Raw genomic sequence first — 25,572 nt, 5'->3', positions numbered from 1 at the left:
GGGTTGCGCCATAGTCGCTGAAGCACTCTCAGTTCATGTGAAGGGAGTTTCACTTTCCAACAACTGTGAGACAAGCTTTCACAAGAAATGACAGGTGACATTATGATTAATTGTTGCTATAGGTAGGCCTACAAGCTATGTCCTTTGTTGTTAGTATACATAGTTTTCCCATATTTGCATCCCAATTGGTTGTGCTACGATTTCACTTACAAGTTCAATACAGCTTCACACAGGCCACAGAGCAGTAGATCGTAAAACACAGTTGCATCAGGTGAAGTTAACTGTTAAAGAGATTCTACAACCCTTTAACATTTCACCCTTGTAAAAATGAAGCAGCTAATCATGAGTTATTCTGACTTTTGACGCAGGTATAAGTGAAGCCACGGAAAAACTTGACCCTGCTCGGTCCATAATGCATCTTAGCAGCATCTTTTGTTAGAAAAGAAAATGTCACACCTCGAGTTTACAGCAGGGGCTGCGGTCCGCAGCAGTGTTGTGAATCATGAGACAATGATTTACTGTTTAATCAAAAAAGAGCTTTTAATCCTGATTCTGCTGCCACCTAGCTGTGATGATGATCACCTCAATGTCGCAGGGATGCATGTTAACGCAGAGTTGCATTGGGGGTCGGGTGTTGCCCTTCTACACGGATGCAACTTTTTTAATCTAGCCTATATTTCCATACTTTGTTATTGTGAAATCATTCCAGGTGATGCTACAATTTCAGTTTTCTTTTCAAAATATTGCCTGTTGGAGGGATTTTAATCAGCAAAACTACTCCTACTATAAAGAAAGTTGATCAAATACATCCTGTAAGACAAATACGTTGAGCACTATAACTGACAATATGGTCCCACATGAATAAAGGTTAAAAGTGAAATTAATTATCCACTATCCATAAATGTATATGTTAACAACTCATGAAAGCATTGTGTGGATTCTTCACAAACAAAAAGTTAAAGAGAGACACCCCGAAAAGGCACTCAGGTGTAAAACCATTTGCCTCACTGGCTTTTGAAACCAAATCACGCACAATCACACGTTTTTCTGCAGTAAGAATAAGACTACAGCACATATTGTTTGAGATATAGTGCAGTCTTTATCTAATACTTTTCTATTCTATATTATGTCTTACACTTGTACTTGTCTGGGGTGGATTGCGTGTTACATCATGTGTGTGCGTCCACCGCTAATCTCACATGAAGCTACTAGCATAATTTTTTTTGTGATCATTTTTATTATCTTTTATGCACTCAATGAATGCCAAAGCCTCACTCCTTTTAACCAGCCGGTATAGGGACCACACATGATCAACTACTGCTGCTTCATTAGGTAAGGCCTTTTCTGCAATGGGCCATGTTTCCTGTTTTCGTTAGTTTTGCCACCATCTTGACCGTAAGGGAGCCATGATAGACAAGATAGACGGAGATCTGACCTCTTCTGAGTGCACTTTTCTCGTTCAATATTAAGATTTGTGTACCTTGTGGTATTTTTAGATCCCTCTGACACAGTGATGTCCCTATAATTGTCTTTTCAATCCGTTCAGCTCTATTACATATGTGATTGCGAGAAGACATTTCCAGAGGGCGTTCAACAAATTGGTTATTTTAGGAACCAAGCATTATCAATCCTTTCGCAGCTTCCCCATTTCTGATCAAAAACAGGAGGTGAAACTCCTAACGCACAAGGACACTTCAGCATTAAATATCTTTGCCTAAATTGTGTAAAAGGATTAAATGGATACCTCTTGAAAATCACCATTTGATTCATGACTCAGTAGTGAATATGAAAAAGTGGGATGCTACATAAATTCTTGTAACGCTTTCTTCCCAGCCTACATAGTGTGTTGTGTTGAGTTTGTGTGTCGGCATCAAGTTGCTGTTCACAGCAGTGAGCAGATCGGTGGGCTGCACATCAAAACATCCTGCAGACCACGACCGTGCAGAGGGCTCTGCACCTCTCTGCTGCAATGATCCCATTTGACAGAGCCGAGAAGAAGGTTACAGCTGGGGCGTGGTTTGATATCTCGCTGAATTATCTCACAACAGGCTCCAACAAACACCACAAAGACGTGCTATTGTTGTCTGCGACATAAAAAAAATGGACCAAAAGTTGATTCTGGTGATTCTGATGATTTGTCATGGTAGGTTCAACCTGAATATTTAAATTATTTTCATTAACTTTTGGCAGCTTTAAGGTGTTCTTTAGCCTGTTTCTTATCATCTTTCGCTTTTGGGGTCTTGAAAACACACAGTTGGCTGATAACTGCTCCCTTTGTTTCATATTTTCCAGAAATGACTTCAGGAGCTGTCATAGACAGAGCAGTGAAGGAAGGAAAGCCGATTCAAATAAATTGTGAACCTCCTGATATGGGAAACATGGTCATCTGGTTTCGACATCTGGACACAGCTGGCATGGAGTTCATTGCATCTTTCACCAATAACGGCATGCCAAAGTCCGCTGGAAACTCCATTTCCAAATTATTCAAGCCCTCCACGGTTCGGCCAATTTCTTTAACACTAAAGTCTTTCAACCAAATTCGGGACAGCGGCGTTTACAGCTGTGCGTCGCTCAAAGGCAATGAACTGATATTCGGCAACCCAACACGACTGTTCCTAGGTGAGGTGTTCTCTCTTGCTTTTGGGCTAATGGTGATATAATGGCTTCTTTTCAGTATCACCTTCCATCACTTCTGTCATCTCCTTCACACATCTCTCCTCTCCCTTTAGAAAAAGTTGAAGTCACAGTAGAAGTAACCTCGCAGGCCACTGAGCAAACAAAATGCACGACTGCCTCGCCGTGTGTTTGTGAGAGCGTTGTTAACAAGCCAGGTACATTTTCCATACCTCAGTTTCATACCTCTGTTTCTCTGAGCATTTATTTTCTTCACTGTGTTTGATGCTGGTGGCAAATGGATTGCAGGGGAAAGCAGTCCTGAGATGTTTTGCTCTCTAATCATTCTGGGCCCACTGGCTGGCGGCTGTGGCCTTCTTCTTCTACTCCTCATCATCACCGCCGTGTACTGCAACCGTAAGTTCATCTCATATCTAAAACCCATGATAAAAACCCTGAAAATGCTTTGATAAAAATTATGAAATTCTGCAAATGTTCCCCAAGATTTGTTTTCTGCTTTTCTTGATTTTGATGTTTATAAAGATTTGTAAAATGTCTGGCAATTCTTGATGTCATGTAGACGTAAGGACACGGAGATGCCCACACCATTACAAAAGAAAGTAAGTCGTTTTCTATTTATCCAATATTGTCTTTCCAATTAGAAATACTAAAGCCACCCCAACCCTGACACCAAAACGAAAGTGTTGTATGTGTTGGTTTAAAAAGTATATATATTTCTGTATTTATTTGGCTGTTTAATATTATATTTAGCATATTTTAAATTAATCTGAAATGTTCTTTCAATGAAACTTCTCTTGAAATGAACTTCGTCTCCATTTTCCCGTAATAAGTAATAATTCTTAACAGATTTTTTTCCGGGACACTGTAAGAAGCTGTTACACCCCTAAAATAGTGTTAATAAATACCGTTTACTAATCCCATGATTATTTTTTGGAGAAAACAGAATTCTTATTTTTTTTAAAGGCAGTGTCACGTTTCGAAACGAGGGCATAACCTCTGTGTTTTTAAATGTATCTACGGCCCTGCAATCCTTTTCAATTGAATTTATTCAAACCAAAGTAACTGCATTAGTATTAAGTTATTATTTGTGTTATTATTAAATATGTAAATACCTTGTTTATCCCACACAGACCGGTGATGGCTCCTGGAAAACAACTGATCATGACCAACAGTCATGTTTGAACCAAATGGTGACAATTATTTTCATTTCATCCAACAGCATTTTCTTATAGTGTTGTTTTACTGTCTTATTTCAGCTTAATCACATTCATGGTCACTGTTTTTCTGCTCAAACATTTCCATTATTTTTGATAGTTAATAAAGAAAACGCTCAGTTTATAAATACTTCAAATACTTCATCGTCAAAGTTTTACCTGCATTGATAACGACAATAATGCACTGCTTTCACATTTAGATGGAACTCTAATTGGAATAACTTGAAATTAAATGTCTATTCATCCGAAGATTTATCATAAAAACACACTGAAGTCCTGAGAATTTTATAATTAAGCCTAGATATGTTTATATTAAAGATTATGATATTTTTTATAGAATTAATGTAGCTTTTGTATATAGCCATGTGACAATTTAATCGGGAAACTGTTGACTTGTACTGTACCCTCATGATCTTTTTTAAAAAGTAGAACGGCACCTTCCTTTACTTATAAAATAAAAATATATATAACTAAAGATATAAACAAAATTTTCTATTGAACATTTTAGAGTCTTATCTTTATTTAGTAAAATGTTTTGTAATAGGTATGTTGTTGGGTTCAGAGTTATCAGACCCAGATAGTAACACTTACTCATTTAAATGTTTTTAATTGGATGTACAGTTTTTGTGAATTATCCTACTTTTTAGATTTGTTGTAACTTGAAATTCAAATAAAATATATTGTCACTCAAATCAAAAACAACATATTGTTTATTATTTTAGGTATTTTTTCACATCAAACTCACCCATTTGCATACCAATTTATCATCTTGGTCTTGGCGCAGAAATATGAAGTTTACATGAATTTTGAGGAAACACTCTGTGAGCCCCTCAGAGTCAAAAGGAAGTGGGCTGCTAAGTCTGCATGCAGAGTGAAAACCCACAAAGTCAGGAGCAAAGAAACATTAAGAACGATCGTTCTATAAGAGATTCGGTTCCCGTTCAGTGCGTATAAATGTCCCGTTGTATTTTTTCACATATTAAAGCGGTTCATGTTAGTTTCTGTTTCTCTCTTTCGACACACACACACACACACACACACACACACACGCACACACACACACACACACACACACACACACACACACACACACACACACACACACACACACACACACACACACACACACACACACACACACACACACACACACAACCACACACACACACACACACACACACACACACACACACACACACACACACACACACACACACACACACACACACACACACACACACCAGACTCTACATACAACACCGTTTTTATATTTTTTGTATTAGCATTCCCTCATCTAAAATACATCTCACATCTTTTGACTCACACCCACACAAAACCTTTGACATGAAAAAATTAAAACAAGGGTGCCGTATATTGATTTTGGAATTTACATTTTAAAAGCCTTTAACAATGATACAGTGTTGTCTTTAATAGAGCATAGTACTGAAATATGACAGAACACCACATTGCACTTTAATAGCAAACATTAAGATTTCGATAGAAGGAGGAACTATAAATGTAAATATTATAAATAACAGTGTATTTCCCGTGCTACCTTCAGGGGCTCTGAGTCAAGCACAGGAGGTTCCAGCTTTTTTGTGGCAGCGTCTGAAGCAACAGGTGCTACAGGTAGAGAGGCAGCAGCAGAGAAGTCACTGGACAGCAGGTCCAACGCTGTCTTATCATCCATAGACTTCTGCAGAGACACAGGAAGTGCATGTGGTTTATACACAGTGAACTTTACACCATTTAACAGTGCTCGATTGTCTACTGTCATATTCTGAGACGGTGTGTGTGTGTGTGTGTGTGTGTGTGTGTGTGTGTGTGTGTGTGTGTGTGTGTGTGTGTGTGTGTGTGTGTGTGTGTCCTTTAAAACAACATTGGTAAACATTAGACTAATAGTAAAATTACTACAAGCTGTAAAAAATGATATAGGCTATAATGCATATCACAGTAGATATTCAAATCAACAAACCCACAGAGTTCTGTTTTAAAGCTTAAGGTAGTTAAGGTAGGGACAATAGTTGCTTTCACACCGGAGTACTTTTTCCAGTATAGTTCCGAAAATGTGCGTTCACACCAAAAAAATCCGGAACTAGAAATTAGTTCATGAGAACCTTTTCACCCCCTTTTCAGTCCCCGTAAAAAAAATGTTTTGTGAAGCCGCCATTTTATTTTCCTCGCACAAAGCGCACAAACGGAGAGAGACTAACTTATGGCAGCACAAAAGAATACATGGGAGCGGTGGAGATGAGGAGGTGTCGGCGTTTCTGCCGATTTACTCGGAAGGCTTCAGTAGAAGCTGCTGGGAGTCCCAGCAGCTTCTACTGAAGCCAGTCCCCAACTCCGGGGACTTCGAGTGGCAGTATAAACCGTGAAGTTGTTTGCGGCCTGCCAGTAAACCCAAAGCAGAAGAAGAAGAAGTGACGTCAGCGGCTTCATTTGACTAATCCTCCCTCAGGCAGTGGGGTGGCCAGGATGGAACCTGTGATCATTTTGGGGTGGCATTGAAATCACTATTATATGAACATAAAAATACATCTCATCTCAATAAGGGGTTATTTAAGGCACCTACAACACACCTCTACATTATTTGGGATTAAGCTAGTGGTGGAATAGATCAAATAATATTCAGTATATCTAACTATTTTTTTCATATTCCTACAGGCAAAGTATCAACGAAGCTTACATTATGATGTAATGCAATATACAGACTGTTTAGCTTATGATGATCAGCAGCACTATAAGCTCATTCTCTCAGTGTATCATCAGGAATACAGAGACACACACACATCATTTAAATAAGAGTTTTTACATTAAATGATAGGTTAAGAATAAACATCTTAAACTAAATAACAATAAACAATAGCCCTTAACCCTGTAAGGCCCCCGGTTGTAATTTTAAAACATTACTTTAAGCTATCCTAAAAAAGTCAGTAAATGTTTGGGTTTTTTAGAAGACTACATTTACATAGTCAAAAGGTCCTTTTGTTCAGCCTCACAATGCTATTGGGTAGTAAATGTGTTTCTAGGTCCTACCCTCTGGAGAATACACTGACACAACCAGGGGCGCCGCCAGGGATTTTGGGCCCCATGGAAATATGTCACATTGGGCCCCACCACCAGGCCCAGGCCACGCCAACCAAGCACAATTGCTGTAACCACACCAAACCAAACCAATCGGACCCAACCGACTCATTTATGCTTTAAATAACTCGACCTGTACAGGCTTGCATCTATCTTGTAGTCCAATACTAACTGCACAATATTTACTGACACTGAGCTGTGAAAATATAACACTTATTGGGGGACAGGGCTGCTGAGCCTAGAGATGAATCTGTTGGTCCTGGCACCAGGGGGAGGGACAACGGATTTAGTATGAATCGCTGCTAAAAATGTACCTGCATTTACTAAATGTCAGCGAAGAGAGGAGTGAAATTAAAAACCTGTATAGATATTAACAGTACTTAATGTCAGCTTTCTTTCTTTAGGCGCTTTCACACCAAGTACTTTGCCGTACTTAGTTCATCAGAACTTAGTTCATCAGAACTCCTTAGTTCTGATGAACTAAAGAGCAGATCGCGTTCACACCGGAATAAGTCCCTGAGGGCAGTGGCGGAGCTGGGGGCCACCCCCAGCTGAATCCTGGCCACCCTATTGGCCACCCCAAACACCCTCACCACGGGGGCCCAAACAATTTTAGAACATTAAGAAAAAAATGTTTAAGTAACCTCTCATCATTCATCAAGAATTGACATTAATATAACGTTATGTTGATAATGTACTCACTAAATTGTCAGTGTTTGTTACTGTAGTACCAATTCTGACCACAAGAGGCTGAAGGGCAACATTACCCATGTTCTAAATAGTAAAAATACATAGTTTTCTTACAAGTTAGGATTTCATTTCTCCATGCATTTTAAACACGAGTCCACATATTGTTGAAACAACAGAGAAACCCACCCGATTAGTGCCCACAGGGTCGCGAGAGGCGGACCCATCAACACACAAAATGAGGTCAGGGTTGGTCAGGGGTACATCTTTTAAGTCAGGTCTGGGAGTACATCCAATAAGAAGCTCGGAAACACAGTCGTGTTCGTCACCGTCTTCTGGGAGAGGCATAAGAGATGCTGGGTTCAGAGTGGTACAGCGTTTGACTTCAACATTAGGCATGTCTAGCAGGCATGTGTGATACCTAAGACGACGTGCAGCAGAGAGGTGTGATGTTCTCTGTTCACAGAGGATGAGACAAACAGCGTGTGGAACCAACAGTGTTAAAGGTGCATAACCTACAATGTCACGTGAGGAGTTGAGAGCTTTTTCAGCTGCAGCAACTGCACAGAGACATTTTGGCAGGCCAGCAGCTACAGGGTGTAGCTTGCAGGAGAAATAGGCAACAGGCCTCTGTTTCCCCCCATGATCCTGAAGGAGAACTGAGGTCATACACCCATCGCGATGTTCATCCACTGCCTGTGTAAAAGGCTTGGTAGGATCAAGCAGACCTAGCGTCGGCGGGGATTGGAGAGCCAGCTTCATGTTAATGAATCCTTCGTCGGCTTCCGGCGTCCATATAAGGCGATCTGCAGGTTTCAAATCGGTGACATGCGTGATTGTGCAGAATGGTTGTTCGAGCGGAGAATAGTTAGGAATAAATGACCTGCAGTATGAACACCTACCCAAAAATGACATCATCTGTCGCTTAGTGACAGGTTTTGGCAGAGCAGCCAATGATGCAATACGCTTATCTGAAAGCGTTTTTTCCCTCTCCTGAAATGATGTGATCCGGAAATGTAACTGTCTTTTGCACATATTGAAGTTTAGAAAAACTGGCTTTGTGGCCCCTCAGCTGCGAGGTGTTGTAACAAGGAGATGGTATCAGCTTCACACTGTTCTGCTGTGGGTGCGCAAATCATGAGGTCATCAACATATTGTATGAGAGCGGTGCCTTTAGAAACTTGGAGAGAGGCCAAACTTGTACACAATGCTTGGTTGTACACAGTGGGAGATTCGCAGTAGCCTTGACACAAACGTGTGAATGTGTAAGGTTTACCATCATATTCAAATGCGAAGCAAAATTGACTGTCTTTGTGTACAGGGACACTGAAAAATGCATTTGAGAGGTCTACAACAGTAAAAAATGCTGCAGAGGCTGGAACTTGGGAAAGAATCAGATAAGGATCTGGAACGAGCGGCGCGCGTGCATGTACAACTGCATTCATAGCTCGTAAATCCTGGACAAATTTCCACTCGTCGGGAGTGATTGTGTTTCTGTGAGTGTCCCATACCGAGATGACGTCCTCAGGTCTGAGTTTGGGGAGTTCAGGTTTAGGGAGGTCTTTTGGCAGCGTGTCACAGAGAGCACCGAGAGCATCCAGAGAGAAGGAGTCACCCTGAGGAGACAAGGAGAGGAAAAATATAATGAGACTGTCGTAAAAAAAATTGTGAGATAAGTAAAAGAAGATATAATTTATTTGACTTTGTATGCAGTTTAGACGCATGTAAAAAAAATCATAGTAGTAATAGAAGCAATACCTTATCAGTCTTGGGTTTTGGCTGTCGTGGTTGTACGTGGATGACGTCAACTTTGTTAGGACGCTCCAGAGGACAAACCGTTCTCTACAGGAACACAGGGACATACTTTAGGACATGTAGGTGAAGCCGTGGGGGGACCCAATGACAGGCACAAAGAGCCCGCAATACGAAATCATCTCAATTTGTCATATAAACACACACACACACACACACACACACACACACACACACACAAACACACACACACACACACACACACACACACACACACACACACACACACACACACACCTCTGGTGTCTTTTTCTTGGTTGCAGGAGGGGCAGGTGCCTGAACTCCAGAAGCTTTGGTTGTAGACACAAAGTCTTCAGAAAGCATATCCAGAGCTGACAAGTCCTCTACTTTGGTCTGAAAAATAAAGACCACAGCTTTCAGCAACGACAAAGCAAACATATTGGTGAGATTGGTATCATTCTTTTTGTATGACTGTATGAGGGCCCTCACACCCAATGTGTGCTCATGCACGAGGAGCGTTGACAACAAACTTTACATGAATGGCTATCGGTAGATTTGTCTGTTTTCATATTACGCCATCATCAATTTAAAAATTGAAATATGTCCAGTATGATCAGTAATGTCATTATCAGCCTGATCCGTTTGTTGTGTTAATAAGCAATTGGGAGAATGCTGACATGCATTATAAACATCATGTTAGCGTTGTTAAGGTGTGCATGTTAGCATGCTGATGTTAGCATTTAGCTCAAAGAGTCACTGTGCCAAATTACAGTCTCACAGAGTTGGGAGCATGACTGTAGCTAACCTACATGCTGCTCTACTGGTAGTTTTTTGATGATGTCCAAATGCATGGACATCCAGTTCATGACATGAACTTGTATCCTTAATGGATAAAACGTATAAATAAGAAAAAGTGATTTGGCCAGTCTGGCTGAACTGTGGTCAGCCAGTTGAGTTGCTGAGGACACACCGCATCAAAAGAAAGTGTGTTGGCTTTCTAAAACAACCAACACTGACAGCAGTTGAAAAGAAAACGTGATAATATTTTTTGTACAACTCGTAATTTGTTCTGCCTGTCACAGTAACAGATCCACACTGTAGCTGTACAGGAAGAGCAGGAGCCATGACAGCAGGTGGAGGTCCAAGACACACAACCAAAGTGTGCTCAAGTTTCTATCAGACAACAGAGATGACACCAAACGTCATATTAATGGATGTCAGTAGCTGTATTTGTTGTTATTTTACATAATCGGGTCAAATTTCTAATTTGTCCAAATCTTTGGTTTGTCACTGACAATGATATATCATCATCAGTCTCAGCTGTTCTTTGTGCATAAACAAATATGAGAATGCAAACATAAAAAATAACTCGATCTGTGGATATGCCAAAAAGGCATAAACATCATCATCACGTAGAGGAATTTAGCATGGGATGTTAGCAATGAGCTCTGAGAGACAGTGTTCAAAGCTACAGCCTCACTGAATCGCTAGTATGACTGTAGACTCTTTGAAGGGATAACAGATTATTTTTATTAAATGTTCATAAATGTATGTCAGCTGATAAGTGTTTCACACTGCAGGAACAGGAGTGTGGACAGGAACCATGACAGCAGGTGGAGGTCCAAAACACACAGGCAGTTCGTAATCAATTGGCTATAGGCCTACTAGACAACAGAGATGACATCAAGCCTCATATTAATGGTTTTCTGTTGCTGTATTCATTGTCTTTTTACAGAATCACCAGGTCAAAATTGCAATTTGTCCAAATCTTGGTTTGTGATTAAATATGGATATCATTATCAGTTTCAGCTGTATTTCGTGATGATAAGCAAATGGTAATATGCTAACATGCTAAACTACATAGACATATTCCCAGCATTATAAACATCATGTTAGCGTTGTTAAGGTGATTATGTTAGTATGGCAAAGTTAGCATTTAGCTCTGGGAGCCAGTGATCCAAAATACAGCCTCAAAGAGTAAAGTGAGTAGGCTACTAAATTACCATATAGCCGCTAGTATGACTGTAAACTCTTATTTTATTTTAGGTTTTAAATGTGAAAAGAAAATATATAGCCTACTGTTATTGTTTAACATATCCAAAGTGTACCTGTACAGGAAGAGCACCAGGGGTGTCGAGAGGAGCCTTGACAGCAGATGGAGGTCTCTCACACTTTTAAAACCAAAGTGGGCATTTTCTACACCAGAGACAACACGGATGACATTACACTTGATATCAAAGTCTAACTGTAGCTGTGTATGTTTGCTTCTTAAGCTGGTAATCATCCGGTCAAAATGCCCAATTCTTTGGTTTATGACTGAATAGGGAATATCCTTTTCAGCCTCAGTTTGTGTTAATCAGCGAACATGGTAGAATGCTTCCATGTTTGTGTTGTCACGGTGAGCATGTTTACAAGCAAATGTTAGCATTTAGCCGCAAGAGCCACTGTTATAGGTTTGAACCAGATAAACCGGCCACCAGCTAAACCAGCTGAACCAGCCATCCTTGCCAGCTAAAAAAAACAGCATACCAGCGGCTGGTCACCAGCATCCATCTATCACCAGCTTATGTTTAATTATAGTATTAAATATACCATGCTGGAAGCTTACCAGGATTCCACGTGACCAGTAGACATTGTTTAAATGGTATGATTATTTAAACCAGAAAACATGTATGACAAAGATTCATTGTGTCATGTATTCTGGTACAAAATATAAAGACATTAGTGTTCATAACAGTATTGTAATGTAATAAATAGCTAGTTAATATAATAAAATACACAGTAACAATACAATAATTATACAAATAACAACCAACCTGCAAATCAACCTATACATCAAAATAAATATATTATATAAAACAGGTGCATTTGATTTAAAATAAAAGTAATAAATATGATTCAATATTTAAATGGTAACAAAAACAGTAACACTATGTACGATTAGAAAAAGGCAACAAAGAAAGTGTTTTTTGTTTTTCCTTGTTCATGTCCATAATGTTTCCCGTTGTGTAACGTCCAGCCTTTCCCAATCTGGCCTGCATCTCTGTTTGTTGAAGCCACTTCTTGAAGCAAACGGAAAATAAATGTACAGATATAAGTAGGCCCTACACTGTAAAAAGAAAACTTGACATTTTACGTTAACATTTGGGCTGCTGTGGTTGCCAGAACTTGTCCGTTAAAGTAAGGTAAAATACATTACAAATTACAGTTGGTTGGCATCTAGACTTTACAGTCAACAATTTCGTATGGTAAATTACAATGGCAAAAACAAATAGAGCTAGTGTGCATGGTGTACCTGTATTATCTGGGAAATCGGATCAGGATTCAGGAACTTGTGAATCTTCAGGCAGAAAATATGAAAACACCTGTTCAAAGTTCCAGTTTCCTGAACATGGAACCATGCCTGTCTGGGACTCTGTTCCACATGTCTTCAGTCAGTTCTGGACCCTATGACTCGGACACTAGTTCTACCAAGGCTTATTAGAGGTAAGAGTGGTAGGAGAGGAGTGGAGTTATCTTTGTATTTAGGCTGCAAGTCGACACAGGTGATCAAAGGCTGATGCTAAATGATCCGATTCATTTGATATTGATTGTCTGCCAATACCGAATCCTGATCCGATTCTTCTATTTCCCAAATAATACAGTTGCACCATGTAGGCTACACTAGCTCTATTAGTTTTTGCCATTGTAATTCACCATAAGCAATTGTTGACTGTAACGTCTATGTCAACCAACTGTAATTTGTAATGTATTTGACCATACTTTAACGGTCAAGTTCTGGCAACCACAGCAGCCCAAATGTTAACGTAAATGTCACGTTTTCTTTTTACAGTGTACTTATATATTATATTACCATGTACAGCGAACTTGGGTCCCTTGAAAGGCGCTATATAAACAGGGCCGTGGGAAGTATGGGTGCTGAGGGTGCTGCAGCACCCCCTGATGGAGGACAGGGAATCTGCACGTCCACAAGATTAAATGGAAATATAATACAAAAAACGAATTTTCAGCCCTGATGTAACAACATTCATAATTAAGTAAAGATAACACCCTTTTCACCCCGGTTACAGTTTCCATTTGCCCTGTACGATGAAAGTGGGGGATGTTGGCTTATCAGGCGCCCGCAGCTCACACACAGAGAGAGAGCGAGAGAGATACCGGCGGGGATTTTTGTTAGTTTCTGCTGCGCTAACGGATAAAAGAAGTGGAGGGAGAGTCCTCTCCAGACGGACTAAGAGGCTCAGTGAGGTAAAGGACTGAGTGTTTAGATAGTTCACTTTAGTCTAAGTTATCTCAGAGGGTCTCAAACGGTTTGTTAACAATTTATGTAAACAAATATTCCCAAGGCACACCTTTATAATTATTGGGATAAATAAAAACAAGTTTGAAATCATTCCAGTGCATACTATAGGGCAGTAAACCAGAAATATTGTTTAAATCTGGAGAGATTAAAGAATATGCATAAATAAATAAATGTTAACTGGTAAAATAAGAAATAAATGAACAACAAAAATAAAATAAGTTACATTTACTTGTTATTGGCTATGTTAGGTTATTGGTTATGTCCACATACTTATTTGATTATTAAAATGTAAACCGATCTTTTCGATATGGGTGTTTAGAGATGTACCCCTTAGATCTAGTCTCTGGCAATTCAACTCAAAGTGCACCAGATTGAAGCATTTTACTTTATAATGTTGAAAAAAAATCTTCCCCCCTGACCCCCCTAGAGGATGTGATCCCCACAGCACCCCCCATTTGAAACATGTTCCCACGGCTATGTATATAAATATCATTTATTATTATTATTATTATTATTATTATTATTATATCTGTACATTTATTTTCCGTTTGCTTCAAGAAGTGGCTTCAACAGACAGAGATGCAGGCCAGATTGGAAAAGGCGGGATGCTACACAACGGGAAACAGTATGGACATGAAGGAAAAAACAAAAACACTTTCTTTGTTGTCTTTTTCTAATCATACATAGTATTACTGTTTTTGTTACCATTTAAATATTGAATTATATTTATTACTTTTATTTTAAATCAAATGCACCTGTTTTAGATAATATATTTATGTTTGATTGCAGGTTGGTTGTTATTTGTATAATTAGTGTATTGTTACTGTGTATTTTATTATATTAATTAGCTATGTATTGCTATTTATTAAATTAAAATACTGTTGTGAACACTATACAGTGTCTTTATTTTGGTAGATACCAGAATACATGACACAATGAATCTTTGTAATATATTTATGTTCTCTGGTTTAAATAATCATACCAGTATTTAAACAATGTATGCTGGTCACCTGGAATCCTGGTAAGCTTCCAGCATGGTATATTTAATACTATTATTAAACATAAGCTGGTGATAGATGGATGCTGGTGACCAGCCTCTGGTATGCTATTTTTTTTAGCTGGCCAGGATGGCTGGTTTAGCTGGTTTAGCTGGTGCACCAGATAAACCATTCAACTGCTAAATGATACCTCTAAAGTGCACAAGTAGTTTTTGAGTTTGGAAATAGATATTTAGATCTTTTTGCTGTTGTTAGACGCAGCCCCCATATAGCCAAACCTTAAAGATTTGCGAGAAAATATTTGTCTTCATTAATTCAATGTATCACAGGTTGAGTGAATGGCTTCCAATGGCCATTTTGTGGGTGAATTATTACGGAATTGTTATACCTGCTTGATAACAGCATTTTAGTGTTTTTATTGTGAGCATGATGTTATCAAGAGCCACTGGGCCAGAGTACACAAAGCTGTTTGTTTTCTGCTTTTCTTGATTTTGATGTTTATAAAGATTTGTAAAATGTCTGATAATTCTTGATGTCATGTTGACCATAACAAAAGAAAGTAGTTTTCTATTCATCCAACATAGTCTTTCCAATTAGAAATACTAAAGTCACCCAACCCTGACACCAAAACGAAAGTGTTGTATGTGTTGTTTTAAAAAAACATATGTATATTACATTGATTGTCTGCCAATACCGTGTACACACACACACACCACAGTTTTTACATATTTTTATTTATTGAATTAGCATTCCCTCATCTAAAATACATCTCACATCTTTTGACTCACACCCACACAAAACTTTTGCCATGAAAAAATTAAAACAAGGGTGCCGTATATTGATTTTGGACTTTACATTTTAAAAGCCTTTAACAATTATACAGTGTTGTCTTTAATAGAGCAAAAACTTTTTTTTTCTTCTTTTTTTTTTTTTTACAGTATACAACAAGGGCAGTTAAAAAAAGCTTGGAGCCACCTCAGTTCACTAAGTACACCTCTGGACACAAGCAATTATTTTTTCTACAAGGCCAAATGCATACAAAAGAACCTTCTTCTTCTTTTTTTAAAACAGATATTTCTCTGTAGAAATTTAAAGGCATTTGTGAGAAGCCCTAGGATATATAATTAAGCTCCTGGAAACCTCCACATATGTAATTATGTAAACTATGCGTTGTCCAAAATAGAAAGCAAACTAAGCTGTACACTAGTGTATTAATGGCATGATAGAAAAACGTGCTTTTCTGTGTACATCAAGATTGCACAAACATCCCGATACGATACACCCCCCTCCGCTCCAACCAACATCACAACAGTTGTAATATTAGAGTGTGAACAACTGTCAGCTGACATGTTCATGCAGGACTCTGACAGGCGGCGCCTTCCTCTCATCAGCACGCTCAAACCACCAACCAACAAAAAAGATTATCACCTGACTTTCTCTCTCCTTCCCGCCAGTTTCCCCCTCTGTCTTTCTCATTCTTCTATTCTCCATCTTGTTTCAACAGTCTTTTCATATTCTCCACAGAAAACCAACATCTTACAAACTTAAATACATGTGAAACCAAGCAAAAGAGGTGCCACATGCAGAGTGTGTGAGTGTGTGTGTGTGTGTGTCTTGGTTCGTCTTTCATCCAGTATACATTCTAGGCGATTTAGAAAAAATAGAATTATTATCCAGAGAGCAGCTCCCTCACTGAAGTCCCTGTGGCCGGGGGGGTCATATTGCTCTGACAACCTGCAACACATGTTCAACAGTCAGCACTTTATCCTCAGATTTTATCAGGTGAAATCGTGCATAAGATGAGAAGAATCCTTACCCAGTGGTCTAGCTCCTGCCTCCCTTCCTTGTAGATTTGGGCGCGACGTCAGAGCTTGGCTGTGCTGGGAGCTGGTCAGAGTGAGGCTCCTCTGCATGGTGCTTCTGAAATATAAGATTGAAGTTTTACAAAAAATATAGAAAGGAAGAGAAGACCGTTGCATGCAGATTTCACATCGGCTAAAGAGACAGGAGAGTACATCACATGCAGATTTCACATCGGCTAAAGAGACAGGAGAGTACATCACATGCAGATTTCACATCGGCTAAAGAGACAGGAGAGTACATCACATGCAGATTTTCGCAGGAATCCACCGATAGAGATTTTTTGTTTTTTAATTTGGTTCAATTACACGTTCACAGAATCCTTTGTACATTATCATGCAAATCGGACGTCATTGTTTTCTCCATGCAGCGAGCAGTTTGCTTACTTTGGACTTTGACTTTGACTTGCTCTTGCCCTGTAACAAAGTTGACACCTTGGTTAGGCCCAACACTCCTCGAGCTCCATGAGGAGGAGACCTCTGATACGGTTTAATGCTATTACATGACCGAAAGAGGGCGCCATGTCAAAGTGAAATCTAAAAGTGCCCAACGTCAGTGCTTATCAAATGCCATTAGTCAAAAGCAGATTGATACCATTAGATGTCAAGCTTTACATTTGGTCTCTAACATTTACTTAATCATCTGATGGAGTGATCTTACATCCTGACCTCTCACAGATCTTATTTTACCTTTGGTTTGTCTGACTTAGGTATGAACTCTGGGGCGTCTGGGAGCAGGGTGCTGGACAGGGAGTCCAGGACAGAGCCAGCCATTGGCTAGGAAAGAATGATAAATAAGGAAAATGATAAACAAACACAACAAGCCAAACTAATAATACAGTTGTTTAAGATTTCTGCATAAATTAAAATCCAGCTAGCCATTTTCAATTGCTAATTTCATTCTGGAAAAACTATTGCATACACTATTCCCTACATTGCTTGATTTTATGGATTTCTCACTTTTTTTTGATGATCCTTTATACACTTTGGAAATATTATCTTTGTAACATGTAAAAAAAGCACATTTAATTAAATTGAATTGATAAAGTTTGTATCCAAAAACAGCAGAAAATGAAAAAAGTCTAGTGCAGTACTGAAATATGACAGCACACCACATTGCACTTTAATAGCAAACATTAAGATTTCCATAGAAGGAGGAACTATAAATACCTTCAGGGGCTCTGAGTCAAGCACAGGAGGTTCCAGCTTTGTTGTGGCAGCGCCTGAAGCAACAGGTGCTACAGGTAGAGAGGCAGCAGCAGAGAAGTCACTGGACAGCAGGTCCAACGCTGTCTTATCATCCATAGACTTCTGCAGAAAGACAGGTAGTGCATGTGGTTTATACACAGTGAACTTTACACCATTTAACAGTGCTCGATTGTCTACTGTCATATTCTGAGACTGTGTTTGTTCAAGGTTCGAGTTTCTTTATTGTCAAACTAACATAGCTACAGAGTAATTATGTCGTTGAAAATCTTAGGTCACAGGCTTCTCCAACAATGCAACACAATAATACAGATAAGCAGACAATATTAAAACAATATTAAAATATACTATATTAAAAGTAAAACAAAAAGAATAACAGTTGAGTGGAATAGTGCAATATGAGTCTATATACAAGTTATTGGAATGATATATTAGATAATAGATAAATAATTACTAAGTAGCAGATGAATGTTATGAAATTGTTTCAGCAGTTCAGGTGTTTAACGGTCTTATTGTTTTTGTCCGGATGCCAGGGACGGTGTGTGTGTGTGTGTGTGTGTGTGTGTGTGTGTGTGTGTGTGTGTGTGTGTGTGTGTGTGTGTGTGTGTGTGTGTGTGTGTGTGTGTGTGTGTGTGTGTGTGTGTGTGTATTCCTACCCCCTTAGGTTTTGGTTGTGCAGGTACTTTTCCAATATCCTTTAAAACAACATTGGTAAACATTAGACCAATCGTAACATTACTACAAGCTGTACAAATCATATATCATGCATATCAAACAATCAAAGTACATATTCAAATCAACAAACCCACATAGCTCTGTTCACTGTATTTCTAAAACATGCACTAATACTTTGAATTATGCTCCAGCAGCTGCTTCCCTAAACCTAAATTGTTAATCAACCAGGCTGATGGGCTCTACTAAGTGGAAAAGTCCCACATTTTAAATGAGATTTAGTCTCTGGGATACACATGTCTGTTGAAAATGTAATGGCAAAAAATCATACAGGTCTTTAGATATTTCAGTCTGGACGAAACACTCAACACTTGGGTAGAAAAAAATGAAGTACGAAATTCCAACATAAAAATGCTACAGGAAGATGGACACCTATAGAACTCCTCAGAGGCCAATATGAAACTAATTCTGGTGGCTTTTTTTTTTTTTTTTTTAAGTCTAATCGATATAGTTTTCTAATGTTTATGGCTTTAAAGAAAATCTAAGTTAGCTTATTTTACTTTTTCCATTTGTTAAAACAAGTAGACAAGTTATGGCCTGTCATAGAAAAGTTATTTTGTGTCTGAATTATTGTCAGTTTGTTACTGTAGTACCAATTCTGACCACAAGAGGCTGAAGGGCAACATTACCCCTGTTCTAAATAGTAAAAATACACAGTTTTCTTACAAGTTAGGTTTTAATTTCTCCATGCATTTTAAACACAAGTCCACATATTGTGTGAGAGCCAGTCACTAACTTTCAAACCAAGAACTATCAGGCTTGGATAGTGGATCAATATATACATGTTTCCCTACTGGCCTCTCAAGGGTACACAACGGAAACACAGGGAGATATAAGACTGTTTTTTACCCCAGTGGGTCGATACTCTGGTGGCAACGTGTCGTCTCTCTCCCCCATCTTAATCAGCCTTTCTTCTTTCAGCTTCTCCTCCTGCAAAAAAACAAATTCAAAAACAGATTACAATCAGAAAAGCTAAAGTGACCGGGCGACAAATAACAAATCATTCTCTCTCATGTTGGCTGTGCTCTTGAAGGCATCATTACATTGACGAGGTCTCTGGTAGGAACGGGGGCGGGCATAGGGACGGGTGTGATGTCCTTCAAGGTGTCTGACAGAGCATCCAGAGCATCCAGGGCCTCCAGGGCATTGTCTGCTCCTGCGGCCAGCTGAGGGCACACACACAGACAAAAAGATTCCGATCATGTTACTGCAGGGATTAAGAGAGTCCAAAAAAGGCTTGAGATGTACTCGTGCTGTGTTTACATCTGCGGCAGATTCTGTGGGAGCACATGCAGAGGACTTCACCGTCGAAGCAGCCCTGGAGGAAACAAATTCTACCGCCAAGGCGTCCAGAGCAAAGTCTGCAGAGGGCTGAAGGAGTGACAAAATATAGGATGTTTAATTTCTATGGGACTTTTCAAATGCATAGCAGTACCTTTGCATTACATTGTATTCTTTAGAGCTACATCAACCAGTGCTGGATCCAGTGTTTACCTGTGCAGGGGGGGCTGAGGGGGTGATGACAGGAGCCTGGACCACAGGAGCGGATGAGGAGAACGCAAAGTCTCCAGATAAAAAGTCCAGAGCATCACCAGTGTTGATGGAGGACTGCAGGAGGAGGGGAAATCAAGGACAAAGATGATTAAAGTATGATATTGGGAGATAGATATAAGTGGAAATAAGGGTGAGATGTCTGACTTATCAATACTACCAAGGTAAAGAGTGTTAACCTATCATTAAAGAAAATATATTGCAAACATTCATTTTTCTCACCTCAGGTTTAGGAGCAGGCCATGTTTTGCTTTCCTCCACATTGAACCTGTATTCTGCAGGAATGGAGTCATCCCTCTCTCCTACAAACACACCCTTCTCCTTCTTGTGTTTGTTCTCCTGTGGAAACAAGTTAAAGAAAAAATTGGGGTCATTATTTACTACCAGGGCACACACTCAATCCAGTCTGCCCATCTAAACAAAGAATTAAAAAACATACAGGGAATTGAGCCAGTATGGTCCAAAGTAGGCAAGTTATGTGATTTGCACAAGAACGATTATAATTGGAGTTAACATTTAATTTTTTTACAAAATTAAATGTTTTGATTACCTGTGGATAATTATTTAATTTATACCTTATTTTATTTGTAACTGCACTGCAGACAGAGTGCAGATCTACCTGGACATACAGAGACAATAGCAGTGTTTATAATATTCAACACATTTGAGCAATTGTGTGTCTAATTTTTTATCTACAGTATCAGTAATCGACCCTGCTCTCAATATTGGCATCGAACTTTCGAAAAACGTACATCTGTTGACCCCTACTATATCTACCATTGATTATGTAACACATGATAAGGGAACACAATCTTGTGGATTAGGTGAAGCAAAAACCACAGTTTGAGTTTTTTTGAATGGGAGTGATTGTGTGTCTGTGAGTGTCCCATACCGAGATGATGTCCTCAGGTCTGAGTTTGGGGAGTTCAGGTTTAGGGAGGTCTTTTGGCAGCGTGTCACAGAGAGCACCGAGAGCATCCAGAGAGAAGGAGTCACCCTGAGGAGACAAGGAGAGGAAAAATATAATGAGACTGTCGTAAAAAAAATAGTGAGATAAATAAAAGAAGATACAATGCAAGATGAGGTGGTCCAATGCACAATTTATTTGACTTTGTATGCAGTTTAGACACATATATAAAAAAAATGCATAGTAGTAATAGAAGCAATACCTTATCAGTCTTGGGTTTTGGCTGTCCTGGTTGTACGTGGAGGACGTCAACTTTGTTAGGGCGCTCCAGAGGACAAACCATTCTCTACAGGAACACAGGGACATACTTTAGGACATGTAGGTGAAGCCGTGGGGGGACAGAACACACACACACACACACACACACACACACACACACACACACACACACACACACACACACACACACACACACACACACACACACACACACACACACACACACACACACACACACACACACACACACACACACACACACACACACACACACACACACACACACACACACACACACACACACACACACACACACACACACACACACACACACACACACACCTCTGGTGTCTTTTTCTTGGTTGCAGGAGGGGCAGGTGCCTGAACTCCAGAAGCTTTGGTTGTAGACACAAAGTCTTCAGAAAGCATATCCAGAGCTGACAAGTCCTCTACTTTGGTCTGAAAAATAAAGACCACAGCTTTCAGCAACGACAAAGCAAACATATTGGTGAGATTGGTATCATTCTTTTTGTATGACTGTATGAGGGCCCTCACACCCAATGTGTGCTCATGTGTCTGCACGAGGAGCGTTGACATCAAACTTTACATGAATGGCTATCGGTAGATTTGTCTGTTTTCATATTACGCCATCATCAATTTAAAAATTGAAATATGTCCAGTTTGATCAGTAATGTCATTATCAGCCTGATCCGTTTGTTGTGTTAATAAGCAATTGGGAGAATGCTGACATGCATTATAAACATCATGTTAGCGTTGTTAAGGTGTGCATGTTAGCATGCTGATGTTAGCATTTAGCTCAAAGAGTCACTGTGCCAAATTACAGTCTCTCAGAGCTGGGAGCATGACTGTAGCTAATCTACATGCTGCTCTACTGGTAGTTTTTGGATGATGTCCAAATGCATGGACATCCAGTTCATGACATGAACTTTTATCCTTAATGGCTAAAACGTATAAATATGAAAAAGTGATTTGGCCAGTCTGGCTGAACTGTGGTCACCCAGTTGAGTTGCTGAGGACACACCGCATCAAAAGAAAGTGTGTTGGCTTTCTAAAACAACCAACACTGACAGCAGTTGAAAAGAAAACGTGATAATATATTTTTGTACAACTCGTAATTTGTTCTGCCTGTCACAGTAACAGATCCACACTGTAGCTGTACAGGAAGAGCAGGAGCCATGACAGCAGGTGGAGGTCCGGGACACGCAGGCAGTTTGTAATCAATTGGCTATAGGCCTACTAGACAACAGAGATGACATCAAGCCTTATATTAATGGTGTTCTGTTGCTGTATTCATTGTCTTTTTACAGATTCATCAGGTCAAAATTGCAATTTGTCCAAATCTTGGTTTGTGATTAAATATGGATATCATTATCAGTCAGTATTTTGTGATGATAAGCAAATGGTATTATGCTGACATGCTAAAACTAGGACAGTTGATATTCTCAGGAGGCATTATAAACATCATGTTAGCGTTGTTAAGGTGAGTATGTTAGTATGGCAAAGTTAGCATTTAGCTCTGGGAGCCAGTGATCCAAAATACAGCCTCAGAGTAAAGTGAGTAGTGACCCAACAGTTGCTAGTATGACTGTAAACTCTTATTTTATTTTATTTTATATGTGAAAAGAAAATGTATTCTGTTTTCATTTTTTGCCTAACAATAACATATCCAAAGTGTACCTGTACAGGAAGAGCACCAGGGGTGTCGAGAGGAGCCTTGACAGCAGATGGAGGTCTCTCACACTTTTAAAACCAAAGTGGGCATTTTCTACACCAGAGACAACACGGATGACATTACACTTTATATCAATTTCTAACTGTAGCTGTGTATGTTTGCTTCTTAAGCTGGTAATCATCCGGTCAAAATGCCCAATTCTTTGGTTTATGACTGAACAGGGAATATCCTTTTCAGCCTCAGTTTGTGTTAATCAGCGAACATGGTAGAATGCTTCCATGTTTGTGTTGTCACGGTGAGCATGTTTACAAGCAAATGTTAGCATTTAGCCGCAAGAGCCACTGTTCCAAACTACAGTTTCACAAAGCCGCAAGCAGGACAGCAGTTTCACACATCTGCATGCTGCTTTAGGTCATATACTGTAGCCACAGGTGAAACTGCAGTGGCCGAAAGAGTTGACAGTTGAAGAGATAATCTGTCATATTCTTATATTAGTGTCTGCTCTTAACAGTAACAGATCCACACTGTACCTGTGCAGGAGGAGCTGATGAGGAATCCGTGAAGCCTCCCGACAAAAAGTCCAGAGCATCAGCAGTACCCATGGTGGGCTGCATGTGGAGGGGAGGAGGGAAACAAAGGAAAGAAAGACAAAATATGTATTAATAACATACTCATCACATTACAGTGAAACTATAAGAGCCGTAAACCACATTTGACTCAGTCTCACCTCAGGTTTAGGAACAGGCAGCTTTTTGTGTTCCTCCTTATTAAACCTGTATTCTGGAGCAATGGAGTCTTCCCTCTCTCCTACAAACACACCCTTCTCCTTCTTGTGTTTGCCCTCCTAAAGAAAAAAGTTGAGGAGATAATAATGCCTGTTGAGTCTTTCTGTGAGAAACTGACTCAAATGCTACCGATATGCCAACAGCAGAAGGTGTCCTCAAGGCTGTGAGCTCTGAGAGTGTTTGTGCTCCTACCGAGATGATGTCCTCAGGTCTGAGTTCGGGAAGTTCAGGTTTTGGCATGTCCACTGGCAGCGTGTCACTGAGAGCGCTGAGAGCATCCAGAGAGAATGAGTCACCCTGAGGAAAAAAACAGAGATTGTGCTTTATTGATCTCTCATACATAATTCAAATATCAAAGCAAAAGGTCTCTAGCACACAAAAGGAGAAACACAAAAGATGGAAATGAATTCAGGGGGAACATTTCTTTTTCTCTCACCTGACCACTCTTGAGCTTGTCCTTTCCGGCAGCGGTTTTCTCTACTTCGGCTTTCTTACCAGCAGGAGGACCGTGACACACGGCAAAATTGGACTCCACTTTCTACACCAGACAAAAGGGGTGAAATCAAACTTTGTATTAATGTATTGGTTTGTTACACAAAGATATCTGGGGTCAAATGTGTTCCGGAAGTGGGTGTGGCCTACATCGACAGTTAACTCAAACATTAACCCTAAAAACGTTCTAAACCTGTGTGTTTTTGGCAATGCTAACACCATGACTCTATGGATGTTTGGTGAACCCCTGACGTTTTGATGTTGTGCAAGCAGCAGGTCAAAGGTTTACCTGATTCTGACAAATATCTCAATATCAACGGGATTGCACAACATTCTGTAAAAAAATCCCAAATAATCTCTTGATTTTTCTATTAAGGACATCAGAAGTTCATTATCATTTATATTTCCTCAAATACTTGTTTGATGATCGAAAACAAAATATCATCAACCTCAACTGTACATTTTCATTAAAACCTTGCAAATGAATACATTTCGGATTTCAACAGATAAGTAGCACTATGTAAGTTTGAGAGTGTTTAGAAGTGTATTTAATATTAAAGTTTTAGAGAAAATGCATGTGTTTGTGAAGTAATGAGCATTCAACTGACTAAATGATACCTCTAAAGTGCACAAGTATTTTGACAGTTTGGAAATAGATGTTTAGATATTTTTGCTGTTGCCCCCATGTAGTTATATGCATCAAACCTTAAAGGCTTGCGAGAAAATATTTGTCTTCATTAATTCAAGGTATCACAGGTTGAGTAATTGGCTTCCAATGGCCATTTTGTGGGTGAATTATTACGGAATTGTTACACCTGCTTGATAACAGCATTTTAGCGTTTTTATTGTGAGCATGATGTTATCTCCAAAAACCACTGGGCCAGAGTACACAAAGCTGTTTTTTGCAAATCTGCATGCTGCCTTATTGCTCATAGTTTCTGTTTGCATGGGGAACACTTTGATACTTTCAAAAAAGTACAAATGAGCCAAAGCCTGAGTCATAACATCCTTGATGAACGAAGGTGATCAACATTACACTGGATCAGAGATATGTGAGTGTGCTGTACCGTGGCAGTTGCAGCCTCCAGAGAGAAATCATCAGGGATTTTCTCCTGCATGAATTTGTTAGCAGGAGGACACACAGCCACGACAGGGGCTTTCTGCAACAACCAACAAAGACCACATTAAAGAGATGATGTTAGATACTGTATTCTTGCAATATTTGTACACTATTTACTCAAAACATGCATGTGTGAGATATCCACACTGTACCTGTGCAGGAGGAGCTGATGAGGAGTCCATGAAGGCTCCAGACAAAAAGTCCAGAGCATCAGCAGTATCCAAGGCGGGCTGTGGGTGAAGGGGGACAGTG

The 25,572-nt window shown here is 39.5% G+C and overlaps 3 protein-coding genes across 31 annotated transcripts in view; 1 reads left to right on the top strand and 2 right to left on the bottom strand.

The window, feature by feature from the left end:
- The first annotated feature begins 1,592 nt into the window (after positions 1-1,592).
- cd8a (CD8a molecule) lies at positions 1,593-4,550 on the top strand. Its single transcript, XM_079682614.1, has 6 exons — positions 1,593-2,143; positions 2,293-2,619; positions 2,730-2,831; positions 2,923-3,030; positions 3,194-3,233; positions 3,765-4,550. Exons 1-6 carry the CDS (start codon positions 2,101-2,103, stop codon positions 3,814-3,816), a joined length of 672 nt encoding a protein of 223 aa, XP_079538740.1. The 5' UTR covers positions 1,593-2,100; the 3' UTR covers positions 3,817-4,550.
- Positions 4,551-7,891: 3,341 nt separating this feature from the next.
- Positions 7,892-20,107, bottom strand: LOC307038907 (uncharacterized protein; the record flags this gene model as incomplete). Its single annotated transcript, XM_079680581.1, has 5 exons — positions 20,103-20,107; positions 9,672-9,791; positions 9,381-9,464; positions 9,134-9,238; positions 7,892-7,957 (listed from the first exon to the last, which is right to left on the bottom strand). Exons 2-5 carry the CDS (start codon positions 9,756-9,758, stop codon positions 7,892-7,894), a joined length of 342 nt encoding a protein of 113 aa, XP_079536707.1. The 5' UTR covers positions 9,759-9,791; positions 20,103-20,107.
- cast (calpastatin) overlaps positions 15,412-25,572 on the bottom strand; it is a 39,477-nt gene continuing 29,316 nt past the window's right edge. For 27 of the 29 annotated variants that reach the window (XM_079680750.1, XM_079680739.1, XM_079680747.1 and 24 more), the window contains 20 exons: positions 25,473-25,550; positions 25,268-25,360; positions 24,145-24,246; positions 23,901-24,005; positions 23,651-23,767; positions 23,454-23,531; positions 21,573-21,689; positions 21,214-21,297; positions 20,937-21,041; positions 20,267-20,383; positions 19,988-20,101; positions 19,748-19,864; positions 19,537-19,659; positions 19,343-19,423; positions 18,418-18,456; positions 17,726-17,866; positions 17,246-17,332; positions 16,943-16,972; positions 16,513-16,616; positions 15,412-16,430 (listed from right to left, as the gene is read on the bottom strand). In XM_079680750.1, coding sequence (XP_079536876.1) covers positions 16,521-16,616; positions 16,943-16,972; positions 17,246-17,332; positions 17,726-17,866; positions 18,418-18,456; positions 19,343-19,423; positions 19,537-19,659; positions 19,748-19,864; positions 19,988-20,101; positions 20,267-20,383; positions 20,937-21,041; positions 21,214-21,297; positions 21,573-21,689; positions 23,454-23,531; positions 23,651-23,767; positions 23,901-24,005; positions 24,145-24,246; positions 25,268-25,360; positions 25,473-25,550 — 1,824 coding nt within the window. In that variant the 3' untranslated portion in view covers positions 15,412-16,430; positions 16,513-16,520. The remainder of the gene's footprint in view (positions 16,431-16,512; positions 16,617-16,942; positions 16,973-17,245; positions 17,333-17,725; positions 17,867-18,417; positions 18,457-19,342; positions 19,424-19,536; positions 19,660-19,747; positions 19,865-19,987; positions 20,102-20,266; positions 20,384-20,936; positions 21,042-21,213; positions 21,298-21,572; positions 21,690-23,453; positions 23,532-23,650; positions 23,768-23,900; positions 24,006-24,144; positions 24,247-25,267; positions 25,361-25,472; positions 25,551-25,572) is intronic. The other 2 variants (XM_079680736.1, XM_079680748.1) reach the window with 2 other exon arrangements.

The sequence above is a fragment of the Notothenia rossii genome (assembly GCF_949606895.1).
Source record: "Notothenia rossii genome assembly, chromosome: 5".
Lineage (NCBI taxonomy): Eukaryota > Metazoa > Chordata > Actinopteri > Perciformes > Nototheniidae > Notothenia > Notothenia rossii.
Note: the sequence above shows the minus strand (reverse complement) of the source record. Positions and strands in the feature narration are given on the sequence as shown.